The following is a 25,544-nucleotide window of genomic DNA, read 5'->3' as shown; positions in this document are numbered from 1 at the left end:
TGAACAGCTAGCATCTCTTTTTGATTGATGTGAAAATGCCTCTGGTTTGCAGGCCATGCACCCTGAATACATTTTCCTGCCATATGGGCCCCCCCAGGCATAATCTGATGCATCCGTTGTCAGTGTCTGTCTGGCTGTGGGTAAAATGAATGGGCAGACCCTTGTTGTGGTGACAAGCTTCTGCCCACCATCGAAACTCCTGTTGCAGGCAGGGAATGAGTGCAATTACCGTCTCCAGGCTATGGCAATGCTGAGTCCAAACACTTTTTAAATACCATTGTAATTTCCTCATATGCAGTCTGGCATATGGAATTAGTAGAATGCAGGATGCCATGAAACCCAGGACCTGCAGGATTTTCCTTGCAGATAAGTGGGTTTTTGTTGCCAATTACTTGAATTAAGACGTCAGTTGCTTTTGTTTGTCTGGCGTGAGATAAGCCATCTGGGCAGTTGTATTTAAGCTTGCACCCAGGAATATTATCTATTGAGAGGGCACTTGTTTTGATTTCTTTTCATTTATTGTGTACCCTAGGCCAGTTAGTAATGTTTTTTAGAAATGCCAGATGCTTTAGAAGAATGTCTTTGTTCTCTGCTTAAATTAGGCAGTTGCCCAAGTAGGGATATATTTGAATTCCTCTTTGTCTGCAAAATGCAATTACTGGTGCCAGGCACTTTGTGAAGACCCTGGGTGCAGTAGAAATGGTAATGCATTGAGCCAGATATGAATCTGAGGTATCTTCTGCAGGATTGTCTGATTGGGACATGCAAGTATGCCTCTTTTAGGTCCAAAGTTATGAGCCAGGCCTTCTTGCCCAGCATGGGCAGTAGCTGCTGTAGAGTCAACATCTTGAATTTTGGAACTTCCAGAAACGTATTTAGTATAGACAGGTCCAGTACTGGCCTCCAGGTTCTGTCCTTCCTGGGTACTAGGAAAAGTCTGGAGTAAAATCCTTGCCCCTGCTCTTGTTGTGGTACTTGCTGAATGGCCCTCATGTCCATGAGGGCAGTAATTAGTTTTTGTGCCTCTGCCCATTGATAGTGTGGCAGGTCTGGCACACCTTTTGACCTTGGTAGAGTGCGAAAATGGAACCTGTAGCCTTGGGACACTATGTTCAGGACCCATTTGTCTTGGGTAATCATTTTCCAATTTGATGAAAAAAGTGCTAGTTTTCCCCCTAAGGGGGCTGCGAAAAGAAAAGTGCTTGGATCTGGCAGAGGAAAGTCATTTGGACGGTTTCCTGTAAGGTTGTGATTTGTCTTCTCCACTTTTGGAGGTAGGAGCACCCCATTGTTTAGGCCTGTATGAGCCTTGGGGCTGAGATCTGCCTCTGGGACGCCTGTATCTGCCTCTTTGTGGTCTGTCTGACATTGGAAAGGACCAATTTTTAGAAGGCCAGTTCCTGCTAAACCTGGGTGGCTGTACCTGTAAGAAATCCTTGATTGTCTGCATGGATTTTGCTTTATCCTCCATTTTTTTCAAAACCTCTTCTGCTTTAGTACCAAACAAAGCATCATGCTGCAATGGTGCATCTAATAGTTTTGCTTTAACATGATCAGGCAGATTCTGTTCCTTTAACCAAACATGCCTTCTAATGACAGAATCTGTGACAGCGGCCCTGCATGAGGCCTCCAGTGAATCATAACCACATTGCAAAGTATGCTTTCCCACTTGTTCAGCTGCATGCAATAAATCCTGCAATTCCTTGTTCTCTGAACATTCATATTTGTCAACAATTTCTGTTTAAGCAGTGACATTAACTATTGCTGATATTTAAGCATATGAAACTGACAATTTAAAGCCCTTACAGCCAAGGTAGCAGAAGTGTATACTTATTCCCCCATCTGTCTAGAGCCCTAGAATCCCTAACAGAGGGAACAGGGTTTTTTTGCAGTAGTGGCTTTAACCCCTTTGGGACCCTGAGATACAGTTTCTGGGTCAGCAGCGGGGTTTTTATATAGGAATTTATGAGAATCCGGAACCCTGTAGTATCTGTCTGGCTTAGCAGGTGCAGGGGGTAAAGAGTAAGGGGACAGGCCGGACTCTGAAAATACATCTACAATGTCTAAAACAGATGGAATAGCAAGGGGTCTGTGCTGAGGAAGTAGCAGAAAGTCTCTGAGCCTTTTCTTAAGATTCAGAATAATCTTGGCTCTCCCAGTGGAAATGCTCCCTCATGGTATGCAGGGTTTCCCCAAAAGAATAATCCTCAGGAGGAGAGGCTGAAGGAATGGATTCTTCAGAATCTGAATCATCATACGGAAGCATGGAGTAATCCTTTTCATAAGAGGAATCAGAGGAAACAGAAACCTGATCAGAAGAATCATACTCTGTCTCTTGCCTTGGCCTCTTATCAGGAGGGGGACGGGAGCCCCTGATCAAAGTAATTAGGTCTTTGGCCATTTTGAGCATCTGTTTTTTAGGCATGGTAGTCTGAGTAGGAGAATGCTGTACTTGTTTCTTAATCTTTAGAGCTGCTTTAGTCTTTGAAGCTGAAGATGGCTTAATATATAGTTGTGTAGGTCTGAAGACACCCTCAGAAGCCGATGCCGGACCCATCTGAGGGAATGATTTCCAAGTGTCCAGTACTTGGACTATCCACAGGACCAGTCGGCTCCACATGGGAGTCGGAAGCGGCCTGTGGCTCTGAGATAGCGAGCGCCAGGGACTGCAAAAGCGCCTCACTGAGAACCGGCAACTGGCCCAGCAGAGACCTCGTTGGTTTTGGACCTCGAATGCCTATCCTTTTCCTTGTCCTTGCCATTTTTTGTAAACTGCTGTAGTTGGCTGGTCTGACGGCATTCTATAATTAAATCTTCGGCCAAAGTAATGAAATGCAAAGTCAAACCAACACTTAATAGTGTGTTGGTTAAATCTAGCACAAAACAGACAGTTAGCAACGTTGGGATCAGGGCCTAGGCAAGGAATACAGTAAGAGTGAAAATCCTTATGAGGTATTTGCTTCCCACAAGAAATACAATTGTTAACTTTTTCTGACATCTGTCTGGAGCAAGAAAAAAAAGTTTCCCCAATGGGGTACTTAGCTTTAATGAAGACTTCGGTTCTGAAATTCGGATTTGAAAATCTCAGGAGTCGGCCGGCTGGCACTTGCGAACTGTTTTTGCTTCGGGCACCACGCGGCAAGAAAGACTGAAGAAAATGGCATCGGCTGCATCTTTTATACCCCTGGCGCACTGACGTCAGGGAAGAGGAGACAGCAACAGATGCTGGACCTAGACTTTGGAATTCTGTCTGACTGAGGGTAGCCTGCCAGCAGGATAACCCAAGAGTAATGACTGCAACAGTGAAACACGATGAACATCAAATGTTTTCATCAGGGACAAAGTTTTGAAACTATAAAAGTGACTGTAGAATACTTTTTTGGTGGACATTTTTGAACTATCAATCAGCTGAGGAAGTACAGTATTATCTGGCAGTGTACTGTCTCAAAGAAAATGTTTACAGTCTTACAGTAGTGCTCGGTCAAGCTTGTTTCAATAAATCTGTCAGCAATTACAAATATACAGCTGTACAGTATTTCTCTGTAATCTGGTGTTAATTCAGTTTAACAATGAACTCTTGTATAGAAGGGGTAAGATTGCTAACATTCAGTACCTTCCCAAGGGACAGAGCCAGGATAACCCCAAACTTAATGTGCGGTCTCAGAAATTTTCTCATCATCCCGTTCATGTCGAGTTTTTCAAAGTTTCTTCATGACTGAGTGGACAATACTACTGAAGAATGTCAGGAATATCTTTCCTCTTGAAGAATGAGAGACCAACAAGAAGCTGGTTCAAGGAGACTAAGATTGGGCGTGAAGTGTAGATGGCTCTGATCGGGGCACCTTAGGGTCAAGACCAACACAGGTTGTTGTTTCAAGAGACCTCCTCTTTGCCGATTTTGATGGAGACTTGATACTTTACTTTTTTCCCTCATTTTCTTTTTCTTTACCTTTGGCCTTAGACTTTTTTTTCTTTCTTCTGAGAAGATAAAGGGCTAGCCTCTATCTGTGCCAGGAGGAGTCCCTTTAATACCAATTTGTCCTTTCTGGTCTGGCAGGATCTAGTACTGAAGGCTGCACAAGACTGACACTCTTTCAATGTCAGTGGCATGGAGACAAACACATTTGGAGTGTGGGTCCTGAGCAGCTAACCTGTACCCATACATTGAGCATTTTTTGAAACCCACCCATTCAGTCAAATTTTGTAACACTAATAATTCTAACAAGCACTAATACACACTATTATATTAAACCTTACACAAAGTACAGAAAATTCTAGTAGGTAAAGGCCTTGACCACTTCCTAAGAAAACTACCAAACAGGTTAACTATTTTAGAAAAACACTAAACTAACTACAGCGAAGAAGAAAATATACAACTTAAAAGACAGAGTAATGAGAGCTGAAAAATTCTCATGGTAGGAGAGGTACAGCCTAGGGAATTATGGGTAAGGGAGGAGTCAAAACTCTGGTTCCGATAAGTTTAGAGACTGTTACAGATCCAGCAAGCCACTGGTTTGAATGGACGTTAACAGACAACACTGAGTATGTTACCCCCTACTGAGAGTAACTGGGATCAAATATGAGGAGATTCATATATGGAATAAAGCACTTAGGAACTCCAGCTGCCCATTATTAGTGTAGGGGCAGTCCTAGAGTAAATTTTCTATATCCCATCCATAGATCTAAGTTGCACTTGAAAATGGACAGGGATGAACTCAGTTTTATGTGGATGGGGAGCCTGTTCCATAGCAGCGGTAACCTCTGCAAAAAATATACCTGCCTCTGCAAACCATTCTGTTGATGCCACAGAAGATGTTTAGATCCCCAGACAGAGTACTTCTGATGTCATTAGACTTGCTGATGTGCAGTAAATCTATCAGTAATCATCAGAGAATGCCTTGTATGCCAGACACAGATCATCACTAACCGTCTGCAAAAAAAGGAGTACAGTGACAGGGCTCTGAGTTGGTCCATGTAGGACATGATGTTTAAGTCCTGTATCCTTTTAGTAAGGTATCTCTGTGGCTATTCCAGTTGTTGCATGTGTCTGGACAGATACATGCCACAGGGGGCATGACATTCAATGACTGGCCTAATGATGATCGAGTAAAGGGGGACAATTACATCCCACGATCCAGAGACAATCCCTTTGTGTATAAGCTGTGTAATATAGGAGGACTAACAAATCAAACTTGTGTCAGCAAGAGTATTGGCAATAATTCAAAGATCAGAGTAGGATGAACTATTTTATATAAGCTCCATAGAATATTGCCATGAGACGTGCTATTTTCCTAGCACAACTGCAGGTGAAATAGCAACTGTCTTGGTAGTGGTGGCAACCTGAACTTCATAAGTGGCCTGTTTCACAACTTTGCTTTGTTCATCCAATTTAAACCCCTTCTACACCCCACCCCACCCCCAAACACACACTTATTCTGCTGTGTTATTTCCATCATAGAAGTTTTAAACCTAGCACTTTTATGTGAATAGGTAAAAACACAGCTACTTAAAACGGATTAAAATTGGAGAAGTACAGAACAGCATCAGGTTTGGGGGAACTGAGCCATTTTTGACTGGCAGGGTCAGTAAATATCAGTAGTCTTGTCTTGGAAAAATCCTTACATAAAACAAGTCTTATAGATTGTGAAATAGATTTCAAGGAAAATGTATATAGATAATTAAGAATGAACCAGGGAAGACACACACTGGAGACCTTGCTGTTCTAATTCAGTTTCTTGCACAATGTTAAAACAGTACTTGGCAAAAGCTTTATAAGTCAAAGGAAAGGCTGAACCAATTTAGAGGCCTAGGCTAACATAACTGTGTACTGAAACCTCTAAATCTTGTATGATCTCTGGGGACACCCACATGTGCACTGAAAGGCTAGCTTCTGGCAAAACGAAGGTCGTTGAGGAGAACTTTAGTACTTTAGAAAAGGACTCAATATCTACATACATGGGAATCAAATGAAACAATAAGTACCTCCACAAAAAATAAACTGTTAGATTTTATGGTTTTTTTTTATTCTTAGTCAGCCTCCAATGGCTGTTCTCTGTCAGGTTGAACAAATGTATCTTTTTTCTCCTACTACTTCTGTAGCTCCATGTTATCCTTGTCAAAGAAAGAAAAAGCAAGCAGTACAAATACAGTTATACAAGAAATCTTTGGTAACAGAACTGGCAATAACTCACCACAATCACAACTTGAGCCAATTCTCAAAACAAAAAAGTAAATCAGTTTAGACCACTAAGCAGCTGAAGCTACTCAGACTGATGAGAGCTGTGAAGTGACAGCGAAAGAATCAATAAAAGTCTGGCAGTAATGCTGTATATACGCACGTGCTTAACTACAAAAAGCTACAAAAGGAACAAATTAAGAACTTCACAGTGATAACTAGGACCTGAAAGAAAACAGTGCAGGCAGGTTACAATTCCATTTATATTTACTGGTATAGTAATGATCCAAAGAAATCACAGCTATTCTCACTGTACAGACTTGCTCATGGTCCAGTACTTGCTACCACAGGACAATGAATGGGAAAAGCTTGACAGCAAGTAAACCAAGATGTAAGTATTTGTTTAGATGGAAAACAAAAGAAAAATCTCAGAAAGAAAATCAATACAAACCATCACTCAGACATTTAAAAAGTATATGTTGGATAACTAAGATAAAAGAAAGACTGACAAATCTCAGAGTTGCTCTGAGTGGGGCCCATTCATTACATCAGCTTCAAAGCCACAAGATCCACAGTGAATACGCTGCTACTAATGCTAGGATTTTCATCTTTAAGATACTAAATATACTAAATAGGAAATGGTAAGAAAAAGGTCAAAGAAAACGTCAGTCTTCACCTTCCACGAAATTGGACAGCACAAAAATTTAAACATATAAAAAAAGAGTAGTTACCTTTTCAGCATCCTGTTCAAACAGCCTAAGTTGAAAACACTGGTCAAGCTTGAGTTTGCGCACCTGCCACATCTGATGCAAATGTTGCCTAGTAGAGTGAAGCCTGTCCAGTACAGTGGACACTTTCGGTACGAGGCTCTGTAAGTCTGCATTCCCAGACACAGAATTCTTCTTTGGAAAGCTATCACTGCTCTGTATCCTTTGCAGCAAATTCTGACCTTCCAAATCCAACTCCTCAATAGGAGCTTTGATTACTTTCTTTTTAAGTTGAGAATGCTCTTCAATCATAGCCCTAGAGCCATCCAAGTCTTGAGGCAAGTCTTTTTTGGCCAGCATCTCCTGAAGCTCTTCCAAACGAGAAAGCATATGGGTTGCATTGCAAATAAAGTCCTCAAAGGCAACTCTTATGTCTATCCACTCCTCATGATTATACTCCAAGAAGCCATCAAATTCAGAGGTTAACTGAGACATGTCCACTAATTTGGTAAGGCCTTCTAATGAAACCATATTAGTCTGAACAAAAAGAAAACATTAAAGTTAGAATACCTAACGAATGCACAAGACTATTTTAACACAAAATAATAATTTTACAGTGTAAATATTATTTACAGCAAACTTAAACTGAAACACAGCAACCTTTTTTTCAAATCAAGTTAGCATCTGTATTAACCTTAATGTCCAGCATCTTAATACAGAAGATAAACAATTGGGTCAGTTTTTTTTTTTAATCACCAATGAAAAACATACTAGCAATACATCATCACCCCGCAAATTCTATTTTATCTTTACCACAACCCTCTTCAAAAGAGTGGACAAACATTTCACCTTCCTTTTAGAAAAAGTTTCACAAAAACAAATAAAATGTCAAAAATCCGTACTTAAAGCTCTTCCACTCTTTGCCACAGCTGACCAGTACTAAGACAGCAAGCAGTGGCTGGCTCTATAGCATAGACAAAATGAACATTGCATACAACCAGTCACCACAATTTGATTAATGAACCTAGCACTGGAGGAGCTGACAAAAGGACAGGAATGAAGAAGCTGTGCCAAAGGCACATACATGTATACAAATATTTTAAGCACAGGCATTAATGCCCTTCTAGTTTGACAATATACCAAAACACTTGATGCCATAATAAATATCCATGCTGTTCTTAAAAACATCTAAACTAGTACTTGCTTTAATGTAATTCGGTAGTCTGTTCCATGCATCAGCTACGCTGTCAAGAGAACCAAGTAGTACATTCTCATTCCTATAGAATCTTCTACATAGGCTGTCTGATAAATATCTAGTTCAAGAGAACATAGAAAATCTTGCAAGTTGTAATCCTCTGCACAAATTAACTGACATTTTCAGGCCTTTATCTTCTATCCCTTTTAACTTTTGTCTAAACTGGCCAAGAAGAAATTTCCTGGAAGTTTAACACGTGACTGTAGCAGATTAGGACCCTAAACAGACAGTATAGCTAAAGTAAAGTCTTCCTACCAAAAAAGGAGCATCATCCTACTCTCCCAGACAAGAGAGATGAGATTACTGGATGCAGCCACATTTGATCCACTGCTGGAAAAAAATGGACACAACTACTGTGTTTTTATACAGCTGTTTGTCAGAGTTGTTTACCCTATAAAAGCAGTCTGGTTTCCTTGGAGCAGGCTAGCCTTTTTCTCTGATACCTGACACATAAGGCTTGCTGGATTCAGGCAGCAGGCTTTGCAAAAAACTATAATCAAGACTCAAGTCAGCTTAGCACAACCCTGACAGGGCAGCAGAGTGGTGAAGGAGTGCGCCAACCTGTCTTTAGGCAGCAACTTCAATTTGGCAGAGCACTATACCGCTGACACCTGGGTCACTTACTGCTGTGGATTTCTGAACCCAAGTAAGAGAAAGCCCATGTGTGCTTCTTTCCTTTAAAGCTCAGACACCCTCCTCAATAAAAGCCAAGGGAATGACTCCCTCCCCTTGCTGAAGACTTATGTTTTCTTCAAGGTCTGAACTCTGTCATGCAGAAAGCACGTTACCTAGCCGAGTATTCAGCCCAGTGGGTATGTGGACAGCAGACGGTGTTGGCAGCTTCTGAAGTAGTTTTGTCAGATGCCTCAATGCTGCAGACAATGTCCGAAGATGACAGACATCTACATAGATCCGACATTCTCAGGCCTATGGCCTCCTGAAAAACAGATTTTGCAGTTTACCTGGACTTCTCATTTGAGACTCCTTTTTCTATCTTTTTCCTTTGAGGGGAACAAACGACCTGCCAGCTTGTTCAGACTACAAAGACACGACTAATTTACCAAAAATAGTCATTATCTTCTTTGTCAGGTTTGCCTGAAGGGCTTTATGCCTCATCTTAAGAGTTTTAGGCCAGAATTTCTGTTAAAAAAGGGGGTTGTTTAGATCTGAAAGTCAGGTGGGACATTGCTCCTCAGCCTACTGCAGAGTTCTCTAAGAGGATGACAAAAAGTGATTACACTACGACCACATGCAATGCTATCAGAACAGGCCTACCTTGGTAAAGTAAACTCTTAGTTAACCGGCACCCATGGGGATTGGTAGATGCCAGATAATTAGTTTCTGGTTGCTAAAGAGTTGCTATTAAAAATAGGCCTGACTAATACTCTACCCTACACTATTTGTTTGGTTTGACTTGTTCTCAGGGTGGGGAGAGAGGAAATTTATTTCCATCTTCCTTTTTAAAACTCTAAAAATGTAAGGTACATTTCTGCAGGGAGAAGGGGGCATAAAGCACCAAAACATGAAAACTGTATCGTATTTCTTAGATTTTTTTTTTTTTTTTGCTGGTTACTTGAGTGTGCTGGTTGCTTGACTTCCGGTTAACTGAGAGTTTACAGTAATATACTATGATAAATTAAATACCAGTTTGATGGTTTGATGTGACGGCACAAAGTTGATCAAGCTGCTGCTGGCAAGTACTGTGGAGTAAGTAGGACAAAGTAATGATTATGGTCCAGAAACTGGGAGTCCCAACAGTGATGCAGGAAGCATGCATCCCCCCAAGGGTTGAGGTTACAAATTTATCCAAAAAAGGTTTAACAACTGAGATGCCATGAACAGCACAAGTTTACAAGATGACTTTCTTTCTGAAAAATTCTCACTGCAGCAGATATGAGGACTCTCCATCACTATGGAATCAAGAAGCACAAATCCACTACGGAAAAGCTTAGAGGTCAGCGGGCAGAAAGCAAAAAACACCTGCTGGTGATGAAGATGATACATGTGGCAAACGACTGCCAGATATCTGCAGTATACAAAATTATGAGAGGAAACATATCTTCAGGCTGAAGTTCCCTACTGACATGACTACTAACAAATATTTCTTAACACAGCTACAACTTTTCAGTGGGGGAGAAACAATGTTAAACAAACAATGGTCAGATGATTCTGCGGAAAAGGGCAACAGACACTAATTACCACTGGAGCCTTAACAGGACCTTTATCAGTGCCACACAGCCTCAAAATACAATACCACAACATACAAGATAGCACTACTAGGAATTGCTTCTGTGTAAAGTTATGTGGATATCAACACAATAACAACTTTATCACACACTGCATTTACTAATGAATATGCCAGGTCACCACAGATGACAAACCAAATAACTACTAGCAATACAAGTTGATTATCTAGGTCGATACATTGAAGCAGACATGGCAACCCAAAACAGAAATAAGTTGAGATGAACAACCTTTTTCTAAGAGACACAAATCTTCTCACCCACCCTTAAAGTTACAGCCCACAGTTGCACATGGCTGGGCCATGCAAGACAGAATGCCACTGCTTCAAGGGTAGACAAGTACACACCTATGACAATTTTGACCATCAAAGGTGTAAAACCCAAGTACTGCAGAACCCAAATGCAGGCAGGGAAAGGATGTCATCTACTCTACTACTATTTTTCATGTACAGGCATATTGCTGGGGAAAAAATACACTTCACACCACAGAAAGTACAGTTTTGTACCTACCATAAATGTAGATGTCCGATAGGTATGCATCTGCAATCATAACATATGGGTTGTCCTGCCTCAGGCAGCCCTTCGGTCGGCCGGATTCCAAAGTCTGGGTCTGGCCTCGGCTGATGTCGCACTTCACCTGACGTCATAGCTTCTGGGGTATAAAGGCATCAGCCAATGCCATTTTCCTCAGTGTTTCTTGCCCCAGATGCCAGGTGCCCTCTAGGAAGGCTAAATTTGGACAAATGTTGAAAATTCCAAACAGTAGTAAGCAAAATATATATATATACATACAAACAAATACACCATAACAGATTCCCCCAACTAGCTAAAAGAGGGGTAAGCACCCTAGGAATACCACAGAGGGGAAGGAGGGTGGGTAATCCTGACTGCAGATGCATACCTATCGGACATCTACATTTATGGTAGGTACAAAACTGTACTATGTCCTTCAAGGATGCATCTGCAGTCATAACATATGGGTAGAATACCATTACCAAACTGGGGGAGGAGGCACTAAGATAATGATGGTGTAGTTAAGATCCTCTGTAAAACTGCAGTTGCAAAACCTGCTCGGGATCTGGAGTATAAAGGAAGATTGTAATGCTTGGCAAATGTATGCACGGAGCTCCAAGTAGCAGCTTCTAAAATGTCTTTGGTAGCCACTCCTCGTAGGAAAGCTGTAGTGGTGGCTGTGGCTCTTGTAGAGTGAGGCCTGATATTTTCAGGAGTTGTCTTTCCATGAAAAGAGTAGCAGAATCGAATGCAATTTCCTATCCATTTTGAAATTGTCTGTTTGGAAATTGCTTTTCCTTGCACTCCTGTTGCATATGCTACCAGAAGCTGGTCAGTTTTTCTGCTGGTTTTAGTTCTGTCCAGATAGTAGCGTAGTTGTCTGTGTACATCCAAGGTGTGCAATAGTTTTTCCCCCCTGTTCTGTGCGTTAGGGAAGAACGTAGGTAAATGAATAGCTTGGTTCAAGGATACCCTGGATACCACCTTTGGCATGAAAGTAGGATTGGTTCTCAGAGACACTCTATCCTGGTGAAAGATAAGGAAGGGCTGCACTGCCATTAATGCCTGTAACTCGGATACCCTTCTTGCTGAAGTGATTGCTAGAAGAAAAGCAGTTTTCCAAGATAAGAACTGTAAGTCTGCTGATGCTGCTGGTTCAAAAGGGGGAAGTGTTAATTTTTCCAGCACAAAATTGAGATCCCATGCAGGCAAAGGTGGTTTCCTTGGAGGTTTTACATTTTTGATCCCTCTTAAGAATTGTCTGAGGAGAGGGTGAGAGAAGATAGGAGGATCCATGTTGTACTCTGCTGAAATTGCTGAAGCATGAATCTTAATGGAAGAATAGGACAGGCCATTGTGGAACAGTTCTGCTAAGTATTCTAGGATGTGTGCTAGGTTTGCCAGTGTGACATTTGTACCCTTTGATGCACTCCAAATGAGGAATATCTTCCATTTAGCTGAGTATGTTTTTCTTGTGGAGGGTCTGCGAGCCTCCAGGATAACGTCCTTGACCCTCTGAGATAATACATTTTGGTTTTGTTTTATGCAATTTTCCAGGCAGTTAGCTGCAACATTTTCAAGTTTGGATGCAGGGTCTTGTAGTTGTTCTGCGTTAGAAGTAAAGGCCATAGAGGTAGAGGCCATGAGTTCGTCCGAGACATGCTTCTCAGTAGCGGATACCAATGCTGCCTTAGCCAGTCTGGAGCAATCTGAATCACCTTTGGCTGTTCCTCCCTGATCTTCAGTAGAACTTTCTACATCAATGGGAGAGGTGGAAAGGCATAAACTGTCAGGGCCTTCCAGCTGAAAGAAAGGGAGTCCACCCTCCAGGCTTGTGGGCGGTATTCTCTTGAGCAGAATTTCTTCAGTTGGTGGTTGAGTGGGGAGGCGAACAGGTCTATCTCTGGCATTCCCCATTTCTTTGTTATGTTTTTGAAGATGTCTGGATGCAGCATCCATTCGTGAGCACCTGTGGTAGTTCTGCTTAAGCTGTCTGCTAGTGAATTCTCTTTTCCTGGTACGAATTTGGCCTGCAGTTGAATGTTGAGATTCAGGCCTAGGTTCCACAGGTCCATTGCCATCCGGCATAGAGGGTAGGAATGCGTGCCTCCCTGTTTGTTGATGTACCACATGACTGCGGTATTGTCTGTCCTTATCAGCAGATGTCCTTGCTGGAGGAATGATTTGAATGCCTCGATTGCATGCTTCACTGCCAGCATCTCCTTTAGATTTATGTGTAGATTCAGCTGGTCTTGAGACCATAGGCCTTGGATACACTTGTCTTCCATGTGTGCCCCCCAGCCTAGGTCTGAGGCGTCCGTGGTGATGGTCTGCCTTGGTTGTGGTTTGTGGAAAGGCAACCCTCTGTTGGTCTGGCAGGCCTGAGCCCACCATAGGAATTCTTTTTTCAGGCATGGAATGATTGGTATCATGGTTTCTAGACTGTGTCTGTGTTGAGACCATACATTCCTTAGGTACCATTGTAATTTTCTCATATGCAGTCTGGCATGCGGGATCAAAATTATGCAAGATGCCATGTAACCCAGGGCCTGCAGGACTTTCCTTGCAGTAAGCTGAGTTTGTCTTGTCAAAGCCATGAAGTAGACTGGGAGTTGCTTTTGTTTTTCTTCTGTGAGAAAAGCCATCTGAGTTATTGTGTCCAGTTCTGCACCCAAAAATGTTATCCTTTGGGGTGGCACTAGTCTTGACTTCTGGATGTTGACTGTGTATCCCAAGGCTTGTAACAGTTGTATGACATAGGCCAAATCCTTTATTATTTTTGTCTTGTTGTCCGCTTATATTAGGCAGTCGTCCAGGTATGGGTAGATCTGAATTCCCTGAAGCCTGCAATGTGCAATTACTGATGCCAGGCATTTCGTGAATACTCTGGGCGCAGTAGATAAGCCAAAGGTCAATGCTGAGAATTGATAATGCTCTGATCCCGCAAGAAATCTGAGGTGTCTTCTGCAATCTGGTCGTATAGGGACGTGCAGGTATGCCTCCTTGAGATCTAGAGTCACCAGCCAAGACTCCTTGCCCAACATGGGAAGAAGTTGCTGTAAGGGTCAGCATTTTGAATTTTGGTGCAAGGAGATATGTGTTTAGTACGGACAAGTCGAGAATAGGCCTCCATTGATTTTCTTTTCTTGGTACAAGGAATAGTCTGGAGTAAAATCCTTGTCCTTGTTCCATAGATGGTACCCTTTCTATTGCTCTCATCCTTAGTAAGTTGATGATTTGTTTTAGAGCCTCTGGCTTGGTGGAAGGTTTGGCATTCCTCTCTTTTTTTGGTAAAGTGTGGAAGTGAAACCTGTAGCCTTTGTCTATTGTTTGCAATGTCCATTTGTCTCCTGTAATACAATGCCAGTTGTTTGAAAATAAAGCTAACTTTCCGCCCAAGGGTGCTTCCAGTTGCTCCCTGGTAGGCGGAATCAGAGCCAAGTCATTGTGTCTGTCCTGTGGAAGTGGTTGTAGTCGCAGCTGTGGCGGTACTCCTCTGGTTGGCAGGTTGCCACTGACGACCCCTGTAGGCACCCCTAGATTGACCTCTGCCTCTTGGGCGTCTATTTCTGCCTCTCTGTGCTCTGGAGCTGTCTGGAAAGGACCAATTTTTTGAAGGCCAGTTTCTGCTGAACCTCGGAGGTTGGACCTGCAGAAAATCCTTGACTGTTTGCACCGATTTAGCTTTTTCTTCCACTTTATTTAGAATCTCCTGTGCAGGGGAGCCAAATAAACTTTGTTTCTCCATAGGGGCATCTAGGAGTTTAGACTTGACATGGTCTGGCAAGGATTGCTCTTTTAGCCAGGCATGCCTTCGAATCACTGCTCCAGTCATAGCTGATCTAAATGAAGCCTCCAGTGCATCATAGCCACATTTTAAAAAATGATTACTGACCTGCTGAGAGTTGTGTACCAAATCCTGAAGGGCCTTACGGTCTAAAGGTTCAGGAAAGGAAAGCTTTTTATTCAGCTGATCTAACAAAAATTCCTGGTACTGTATCATATGGAATTGACAGTTTAAAGCCCTGGCAGAAAGAGTAGCAGATGTATAAACCTTTTTACCCCATCTCTCTAATGCTCTTGACTCTCTTTCAGAGGGTAGGGGTTTTTTGGCAGTGGCAGCTGCAACACCCTCTGGGTCTGCAGCATGGGCCTTATACAAGTGGAAGTGAGAATCCGGGACCCTGTAATATCCGTCAGGTTTGGCAGGGGCCGGGGGAAGAGAATCAGGGGCAGAACTTGCATCATTGTATGCATCATCAACAACTGAAAGTACAGGTGGTATGGCTAAAGGCCTATGCTGTGGCAAGTGTAAAAAGGTCCTTAGCCTTTTCCTAGAATCAGAAAAATCCTGACCTTGCCATTGAAAGTGTTCCCTCATTGAGTGTAAAGTTTCCCCAAAGGAAAATTCTTTTGGGGGGAGGCAGAAGGAACTGAGTCTTCTGCATCCGAATCCTCATAAGGTGAGTATGGTCCTTCCTGATGGTCGGAGACATCTGATCCATCCGAGGAATAATCAGAGGAGAGGGGTTCAGTCCTAGGCCTTTTGTCAGGAGGAGGTTGTGAGGCCCTGTCTGGGTGAGGTTGTGATCCCCTAATCAGAGATATAAGGTCCTCAGCAAGGCTGAGAATCTGAGAACTTGAGGAAGGTCTCTGAGAGGAAGCTTTTGTTGGTAAGGAGTTGGGAATTTTAGCTGCTTTAGCCCTGGAGAAGGCCTTAATAGACATGGAAGCAGGGGGTCTAGCTGCCCCACGTGCAGGAGTAGAGATGTCCAATGGAATGGTGTCGGACAATTCTTGTGCGCCTGCTTCTTCGGTAGGAATTTCTGTAGCCGACTCAGCCGGGGCCTCTCTAGCCTCGGTTGTCGGAGGCATGCTTTCGGCAGAAGGAAGAACCGAGGACTCTGTTTCAGCCGAAACAGAGACACTCGCGGTAGGCCTAACCATGGTTTCAGCCGAAACCGCGGGCCGCAAGTGTCGGTCCTTTTCCTTGCGTTTTTTGGCTAAATGAGTAGTCGGAGTCTCAGACGGCATTTTATATGTAAAAGCGGGACCAAAAAACTCTTCTGCAAACTCCGACCGACGACTAAGTGTCCGTCGGTTGAAGGAAGCACAGGCTAAACAAGCTGATACGTCATGGTCTGGGCCTAAGCAAGGAAGGCAGTAAGAGTGGAAATCCTTATGAGGTATTTGTTTCCCACAAGTTAAACAATTATTTACTTTGTCTGACATCGGCTGAGGCAAGAAAAAGTCCCCAACGGGGTACTTAGCTTTTTTAAAAGTCTTCGGTAGCTGAAATCTCTGGATCTGACCGACCGGCACTTGCGAACAGCTTCTGCTTCGGGCACCGCGTGGCAAGAAAGACCGAGGAAAATGGCGTCGGCTGATGCCTTTATACCCCAGAAGCTATGACGTCAGGTGAAGTGCGACATCAGCAGAGGCCAGACCCAGACTTTGGAATCCGGCCGACCGAAGGGCTGCCTGAGGCAGGACAACCCATATGTTATGACTGCAGATGCATCCTTGAAGGACATCTAATTTTAGCCACAAATACTGCACAACCATAGCTTTTGAAAATTTACCTCACTTAAAACATTTACTTCTGCAGACTTACTACCTCTGAAGCTGGTATCTAAAGCATACACATTTCTACAATAAGTAATGGATGTTAAAATATCAAGTATGTCAAGGCAAAAAAGTTACCGCACTAATCTGACACTACATTATATTAAATATATACTACTACTTTTCAAACTACAAAACAAAAATCAGTTCATTCTCCTCAATTAAAAGTACAGTTGTGTACACATACCATAAATGTAGATGTTCGAGTGTCTTCACTGTTGCAGTCATAACTGTAGGGTGCTCCTGCCGGCAGGCAGCCCGAGGTCGGCCAGAATCCCAAAGTCTGGGTCCGGCGTCGGCTGTATAAGCTAGTATCCTGACGTCAGTACGCCTTGGTACATAGCCCCAGCCGACGCCATCTTCTCCAGCCTTTCTTGCCCTAGATGTCAGAATACCCCAATAAATCAAAAATGAATCCAACAAGGAAACACAAATACACCACAAAAGAGAGAAGAAGAGGGGATAGGAGGGAGGAAACCCGACTGCAACAGTGAAGACACTCGAACATCTACATTTATGGTAGGTGTACACAACTGTACTATGTTCTTCGTGTTTCACTGTTGCAGTCATAACTGTAGGGTGGAATCCCAAAGCAGTGTAGAGAGGGAGGAGGCTTTAGATAGAAGAAGGGGAGGCAAGAATACCCTGCAAGACAGCAGAGGCAAAGCCCGCCCTAGACTTAGAAAACAAAGGGAGATAGTAGTGCTTGGAAAAAGTATGCACTGAACTCCAAGTGGCAGCTTCCAAGATATCCTTGGTAGGTACTCCTCTGAGAAAAGCTGTAGAAGTAGCAGCTGCTCTAGTAGAATGACTTCTAATGGTTCCAGGAAACTGTTTACCATGATGAGTGTAACAAAATCTGATCCCATAAGCAATCCATTTGGAAATGGTTTGTTTAGAAATAGGTTTTCCAAGTGAACTGGAGGCAAAGGAAACAAACAGTTGGTTAGACTTTCTGAAATCCTTAGTCTTGTCCAAGTAAAATCTCAACTGTCTGTGCACATCCAATGAATGCAAAATCCTTTCCCCTTTATTTTGAGGATTTGGAAAGAAAGTAGGAAGGTGAATTGTCTGATTCAAGGCCACTTTCGAAATCACCTTAGGCATGAAAGTAGGATTGGTCCTCAAGGATACTCTGTCCTGATGGAAAATAATGTAAGGTTCCACAGCCATAAGAGCTTGCAACTCTGAGACCCTTCTGGCAGAGGTCAAAGCTAACAAAAGAACAGTCTTCCAAGATAGAAACTTAATATCCGAAGATGCAGCAGGCTCAAAAGGAGGCAAAGTAAGTTTTTCTAAAACATAATTAAGATCCCAGGCAGGGACCGGAGGGGTCCTTGGAGGTCGCAAATTCTTAGCCCCCCTCAAGAACTGCTTCACCAAAGGATGTGAAAAAACAGGAGGATCAGAACTGAAATGCGCAGAGATAGCAGAAGCATGAATCTTAATGGAAGAAAATGAAAGTCCCTTAGATAAAAGCTCCGAAAGGTAAAGCAAAATAGAGGAGAGATCAGGAACCTGAGGATCAGAACCTCGGTCCTGCATCCAAATAGAAAACCTCTTCCATTTAGAGGCATAAGATTTCCTAGTGCTAGGCCGTCTAGCTTCCAAAAGAACATCCAAAACTTGTTTGGGAAGACTAGAGGCAATCAAATTCCTTTGAAGAGCCAAGCTGCCAAGCAAAGGGTCTTGAGGTTGGAATGTAGTAACTGACCCTGATGCTGGGACAGAAGCGAAGAAGAATCCAAGGAGGCCACGAGAACAGGAGCTTTAGAGTCGGATACCAAAACTGTTGAGGCCAATTTGGAGCAATCAAGATGAGGAACTTGGGCTTGTCCTGCTTTATCTTCAGTAGTACCCGAGGCAGTAGAGGAAGAGGAGGGAAGGCATATGCAGACAGACTTCTCCAACTGAAAGACAGGGCATCCACTCTCCATGCTGTTTTGTGGAAGGACCTGGTGCAAAAGCGAGGCAGCTGATGATTGAGATGGGATGCAAACAGATCTATCTGGGGACATCCCCAAACTGCAGTAATCCTTTTGAACAAGTTGGTGTCTAGCATCCATTCGTGAGGATCTGAAATGTTTCTGCTCAGGCTGTCTGCTAAAAGATTTTGTTTTCCTGGAATGAATTGAGCCTGGAGATGCAGATTCAAATTTAGAGCTGTGTCCCATAAACTCATAGCCAGTCTGCAAAGGGGGTAAGAATGATATCCCCCCTGCTTGTTGATGTACCACATAACCGTGGTGTTGTCTGTGCGAATTAGCAGAGGCCCTGGTTGTAAAAGGTGCTTGAAGGCCAAAAGGGCATTTTGAACTGCCAACATCTCCTTCAGATTGATGTGCCAGTGAAGATGGTCCTTTGTCCAGGTTCCTTGCTGGCAATTGTCTAGAAAATGTGCTCCCCAAGCATAATCCGAGGCGTCCGTGGTTAGGATTTGAGTAGGTTGAGGGAGACGGAAAGGTTTTCCTTCGTTCAAAATGCATGCCCTGGACCACCAGAGGAACTCCTTCTGGAGGCAGGGGATCAGAGGAATCAGAATATCCAGATCGTGATAATGCTGTGACCATACACTTTTCAGATACCATTGAAGCTTTCTCATGTGAAGCCTTGCGTTTGGAATCAACAGAATGCAGGAAGCCATGTAGCCCAGAGCCTGCAGGAATTTCCTTGCAGTGAGCTGAGATAGAGTTGCCAAGGTGTTGAAAGTAGAAGCCAGCTGAGTTTGTTTTTCTGGAGTGAGGTAGGCCCTTTGTAAGGTTGTGTTTAAGAGGGCTCCCAAAATACCATTTGTTGAGAAGGGATGAAATGTGACTTTGTTTATGTTCACTGAGAATCCCAGTAAGAGGAGAAGGCGTTGAGCGAAGTCTAGGTGTTGAAGCAGAAGATCTTTGCTGTCTGCCTGAATAAGGCAGTCGTCCAAATAGGGGTAAATCTGAATCCCCTGAAGTCTGCAGTAAGCCACTACTGGTGCCAGGCACTTGGTGAAGACTCTGGGCGCAGTAGATAAACCAAAGGGCAGAACAGAGAAATGAAAGTGCCTCGAACCTGCCTTGAACCTGAGGAATTTCCTGCGTTCTTGTCTGATAGGGATATGCAAATAGGCTTCCTTTAAGTCCAATGTCACCATCCAGGCGTCCTGAGAGAGCATTGGAAGTAACTGTTGCAGAGTGAGCATCTTAAACACCTTTTTGGAAATTCCAAAGTTCAACACAGAAAGGTCCAGAATAGGTCTCCAAGAGTTTTGTTTTCTGGGAACCAGAAACAGCCTTGAATAAAATCCTTTTCCCATTTCCAAGAGTGGAACAGGCTCTATGGCTCTCATGGCCAGAAGAGCATCCACTTGAGTTAAGGCCTCTGACCATTAAAGTTTTGGCAGATCTGGCCAACCGTGAGTCCTTGGCAAAGTGTGAAAGTGGAACTTGTAACCTTTTAAAATCACATCCAATACCCATTTGTCCTGGGTAATATGAGTCCAATTCCTATAAAAAAGAGACAGTTTTCCTCCGAGAGGGGCGTCCAGGTAAAGAGGTCCTGAAGCCCAACCGAGAGAGTCATTGAGTTTGTTTTCTTTGAGATTGGGATCTGTCTTCTCCCCTTCTAGGTGAAGAAGCAGTCCATTGTCTAGATCTGTACGAGGTCTGGCCTTGACCACGACCTCTGGAGCGTCTATATCTTCCCCTTTGAGGCCTGTCAGACGTGGGAAAGGACCAATTTTTAGAGGGCCAATTCCTGGAAAATCTAGGAGGCTGAACCTGCAAGAAATCTTTTACAGTCTGCATGGACTTTGCCTTTTCTTCCATCTTTTTAATAACTTCCTCAGCCTTAGAACCAAAAAGAACATCATGTTGAACAGGGGCATCTATGATCAGAGGAAGAAACAGAAGAGACAGAGGCCTGGTCAGAAGAATCCAGAGTAACATCCTGTCGAGGCCTTTTCTCAGGAGGGGGGTGAGAACCCCTAATCATTGTAAGCAAGTCCTCAGCCATCCTCAATAATTGTTTTTTTGTCCTGGGAGTGGATTCAGAAGCAGCTTGAGCTGAAACTTTAGACTTAGAAGGAGTCTGTCTTTGCCTTTGAAATAGTAATGTGAGTAGGCCTGAAAACCCCCTCAGAAGCCGGTACCTGCACAGCGGTTCCGGACCCATCTGGAGCGGCGTCGAAGGTCCTGCAGCAGTTAAAATAGTGGGCCTTGATGGCTCCCCATGGGAGTCCGGGGACGCCATCGGTTCAGAAGCGGTGGGCGACAGGGGCTGCAAAAGCGCCTCACTGACGACAGCCGAACCGGACGCTGGCTCCAGCTGCAACGAGTCCTGTTTGGACCTCGGAGGCCTGTCTTTATCTTTGCGCTTCTTTTGAACTCCGGTAGTATCCGACATTCTGTAATTGAAGCGTCTGCCAAAATAATTTAAAGCCCAGTCGTACCTGCGTTTGATAGTACGAGAGTTGAACCTGGCACAGAACCGACAACAAGAAACGTCGTGGTCAGGGCCTAAGCAAGGTAGACAGTAAGAGTGGAAATCTTTATGAGGTATTTGTTTCCCACACGCTATACAATTATTAACTTTTTCTGACATCGGAGGAACAAGAAAAAGATTCCCCAACGGGGTACTTAGCTTTGAGAAGAGAAGTAACAACTTCGGACCAACAACAACCAAGAATGCTGTTCGAAAATCACCAACCAACGTTTTGCGAGCTGCTTTCCACCGCACGGCAAGAAAGACTGGAGAAAACGGCGTTGGCTGGGGCTATGTACCAAGGCGTACTGACGTCAGGATACTAGCTTATACAGCCGACGCCGGACCCAGACTTTGGGATTCTGGCCGACCTCGGGCTGCCTGCCGGCAGGAGCACCCTACAGTTATGACTGCAACAGTGAAACACGAAGAACATCTTGTCATTACAAACTGACAAAATAATGTGTTAAAGCATACCTATGTTAATTGGCTTGACTGAAAATGCCAAATACACCAGTTTATCAAAATTATAAACAGATGAAATACAGAAAACTAATAATGACATAAAGGTTCATGTTATACTTTTCTCCATTATCCCATATTAAGCATTTTAAACAGCTTTATCTGGAACAGTAAATTCACAAAGCAATTAAAAAATAGGATTCACTCCACTTTTTTAATTCCTTCCTTCCTCTTAAGCATAGTGGCACTTACTTCAAATTCAAACTTAGAGCTGCCAAAATTTGTCCTCTGCTTCTGCCAGAAGTTGTCAGGTTTGATTATCAGTGCAACGTGAATGCAGCAGGGAAATGATTCCTGAAGAATTTTTAGAAGGGGTTTTATTGAGTCCCATTTGGAGCCACGCATGTCAACAATGACTGTGAATCCACGCTTACAGACCTCTTCACTACAAGAGAAAGAAAGCAATTAAAACAAAGGTACGTGATTATCAATAGTTAACAGTTTAGGAATCTATATGTATGTATATATATAGTTAATTAAAAAAAAAAAAACATACAAATTGGAGGGAAAGCAGAGAACTGAGAGAGCAGTTACTCAACAAATGCATGCAAACATTGCTTAATATCTTAAAACTAAAACTTGCATACTTACCATAACAATTGATCCATTTTGTCTGCTTCTGTCATTCCTCAATAGATGTGTCTTTATATCTGTCCTCAGATAACTCCTCAGGTTTTAAGACTTTAGATCCCACACTCATGCTCCTCCCCTTACCCATAACCCACTGGAAAGCCCAACATTACCTCAGATCGACTTCGCACAAGGGGAAAAATAAACCACCATCTTGTAAGAAAAAACAATAATGCTGCAAAGGATTATCCAATAGATAAGTGTTTTTCAACTGCTGGTCCATGGATCATGCCCAGTGGAAACATCCCACAGGTCCGTGAAAGTTACTGCCACTTGTGTACATCTTAGGAAAGACCATATTTCACACACAATTTTTTTTTTTACTGGGAAAAGATCAGTAAAAAAAAAAAAAAAAAAAAAAAAAAAAAAAAAATTTGTGCAACAGATGGTCTTTTCCTAAGTGGCAGTAACTTTCACGGACCTGTGAGAAATTTCCACTGGGCATGGTCCATGGACCAGCAGTTGAAAAACGCCGATCTATTAGATAATCCTTTGCAGCCTCCTTTGCATCTTAATGCAATCCTTAATCCCTTTGCATCTTTTTTTTTTTTTTTTTTTTTAACTGGGAAAAGATCAGCTGCGGTGGTGGTGTTGCGGTAGCATTGTCGCCTCACAGTAAGACGTTGCCCTGTTCGATTCTCAGAGCGCCTTCAGTGTGGAGACATGTGTAAATGGGCGTATCTTTGTTGAAGGTTGTGCGTCAGGGTCGGCAACTCAGCACGTAAAAATCTACTGCCAATCATTAGCGGACCGGAGTTCCGCTGTGGCGACCCTTAACTGGGAAAAGCCGAAAGACACAACAGGGAAAAGATCAGCCAAGCAGAGGTAACAGCAGATAGGCATGATTTTCATAAAAGGGTCAGATTAACTCTTTCTCAATTACTGCTTTTGTTCCTCTGCACTTTTGCTCACTTACTGCTATAAATAGGTCCCTGCTGTGTGTGCGGCACAATTTCTTTAAGACATTTTTCATACAGGCCTCTCTGGTTGCAGATGCAGAACTGGAACTGCTTAATAAAGTGACCCTCCATCCATTACTGATAAGAAGACAATACTTATTTAAAAATGTTTTTAACACACAATGCACAAACTAGTCTGATAGTATCTAGTACTAATCTACTACTTTAGTATCTTGTTTAGTACTTTAAGAATAACAGACAACAATCATGAGTGCCTGTAGGCAGATGCATGGGGGTGCACTTGCACCCCGCTGAATTTTACCAAGAGGCTTCAATGAATACTTAATTTAACATTTGTTTACCGGGAAAGTCAAACTTGGAACAAACCAATTTTCAACAAAAGCCCAGGGAGAAATGCTCCAGGTGCATGTCTAACGTGGGAGAAAACCAAAGCACCTGGAGGAAACCCACATGAATGCAGGGAAGATATGCAGATACCGCACAAAAGGCACCCCAGCGGAGAATCAAAGCACAAAACCTCTTGCTGTGAGACAACGTTACTCCTGTACTACTGCACTGTCCAAAGATTAAGAATGAAAAAAATAAATAAATAAAAATTCTGCTCATGATCGTAGAATGGGTTTACATTTGTGATGCCAGCATCTTCTCCTTTAAGGAGGACCATGCATGCACTGTACGCATGCATGTCAACACAGATGTAAACACATTATGCACTCAAGCATGGAATTAAAACTAGCTATTCCAAACTTGCACATCCTTGCTCTCCCATGGAAGAACTTCTGCACCTACTGCTACTACCTCACCAACTTGACCTCGAGACCCACTGTGCAATACCAACTCTACAGGGCACCGCTTTTGGTTTTGGACCCCTGGCAATTACTCAGGATCATTGAAATCAGAGGTTAACCTCCAGTAAAAATAAAAGTCACTCTCCTCAGACAAGCTACAAAATCATTCTGTAGAACTTCCGAGGTATTTCTACATTGTAAGCAGTGACACGTATAAAAGTAAACAAGTCAAAGAAAAGTTTTGGATGCAAAGTTAAAGCTGTATATATATATATATATATATATATATATATATATATATATATATATATATATATATATATATATATATATATATCTTTTTTTACAACAAAATATATTTTTGGCACAAGCAGTATGTTTGTTGAAGTGGCATACTTTTCTTTTCCATTTCATAAGAACTGGAGTTTATGCCTTCCTTAATATTGGTTACATACGTGGACCCATTTGTATTGTGTGTATAGTAGACACTTAACTCTAATCGGTTATTTAATTACAATATCCTTTTTGTACCTCCCATGCAGCAGCTGACTGCAGTATTAAGTAATTCTGCAGACCACGCCATGCAGCTGCCTTGTACATCATGTTGCACTTCCTGCTGATGCTGCACCTACCCCTCAACCGCTGTGCTCAGCCTGCAGACCTGTAGTTCCATGGGTATGGACCACTTCATGAAAAAGCGCATGAAGGCCATAAAAGGCCAGACGTTGAGCAAGTACAAGTTAAAAAGCCCCACGGAGCAGTTCCTTGGGCTGGAAGAACTGCCAGGAAATGCCATCATCAACAACAGCACCCGGGACCTGTTGCAGGAAAAAAACGAGAAGGCCGCCACCTGTGAAGGACAGCAAAGTGATGAGGTGTACTATGTCAAGGAGGTGTACAAAACATATGAAGAGCCATCAAAATCCTAATGACAGTATGTGTCTGCCACTTCAACCCTAATCTTTTGCCCGTATCATTGCAGGGCTTGCTCAGAAAGTCGTATTATATGATTATTACTCTTGTTCTTGCTGCACTGTTAACTGTTGGGTTAATCTGCACCTGGTAACATTCAGTTTCTCAAAGTGCATGAACAAAAGGTGAGCAAGTTAGGCAGAACATAAATAACAATACAAAAAGTAGTGCAGTAGCCAAATGTGAATGTCTGAGGAAAGTTTGGACTACCTCAATTAGGTGAAACTGTCATTGCAAAAAAAAAAAAAAAAAACAGTAAGTTTTTCAACACCTGTAATGTGGATGCAGTGATTAAAGGCAGAATATAAAATCATTACGGGAAATATCCCCTTAACCATCTACTAAGCAAATAAAACAAACACCTAGATCCATCAAAAAATTCCTCATTAAGCTAGGTTCACTACATACCTAACTGAAGCCGCTAGACATTTCTAAGCTAGGACTCATCTGGTCTCTACCCTTCTGTATGCCTCACCAATATTAACTAATCTAAGAAAATCAGATTTAAACAAACTGGAGTCCTGTTGTAACTATATAGAAAAATCTGCTACTAACCTCCCTTACAGACCACATCACTTCAGAGCACTTCATACCCTAAACTAGGCTGAACAAACAAATCTCCTATCCCTCAACCTAATGACCTTCATTAATTCCAGATTCCATCATCCAGACAACTTTCCAGCACTCAAAATCTAAGTGCAGCCATACTCAAATGGCAGACAAAGATCCTCCAACA

General features: G+C 42.7%; 1 protein-coding gene across 1 annotated transcript in view; it reads right to left on the bottom strand.

The window, feature by feature from the left end:
- Positions 1–25,544, bottom strand: part of TRIO (trio Rho guanine nucleotide exchange factor) — a 5,137,669-nt gene that overhangs the window by 4,570,001 nt on the left and 542,124 nt on the right. Inside the window, exons 4-5 of the mRNA XM_044065600.1 lie at positions 21,691–21,883; positions 6,907–7,419 (exon numbers count right to left, since the gene is read on the bottom strand). Coding sequence (XP_043921535.1) covers positions 6,907–7,419; positions 21,691–21,883 — 706 coding nt within the window. The remainder of the gene's footprint in view (positions 1–6,906; positions 7,420–21,690; positions 21,884–25,544) is intronic.

The sequence above is a fragment of the Protopterus annectens genome, chromosome 3.part0 (assembly GCF_019279795.1).
Source record: "Protopterus annectens isolate FY-2018-M chromosome 3.part0, PAN1.0, whole genome shotgun sequence".
Lineage (NCBI taxonomy): Eukaryota > Metazoa > Chordata > Ceratodontiformes > Protopteridae > Protopterus > Protopterus annectens.
The sequence above is the reverse complement of the archived record's forward strand: the minus strand, read 5'-3'. Positions and strand labels throughout refer to the sequence as shown.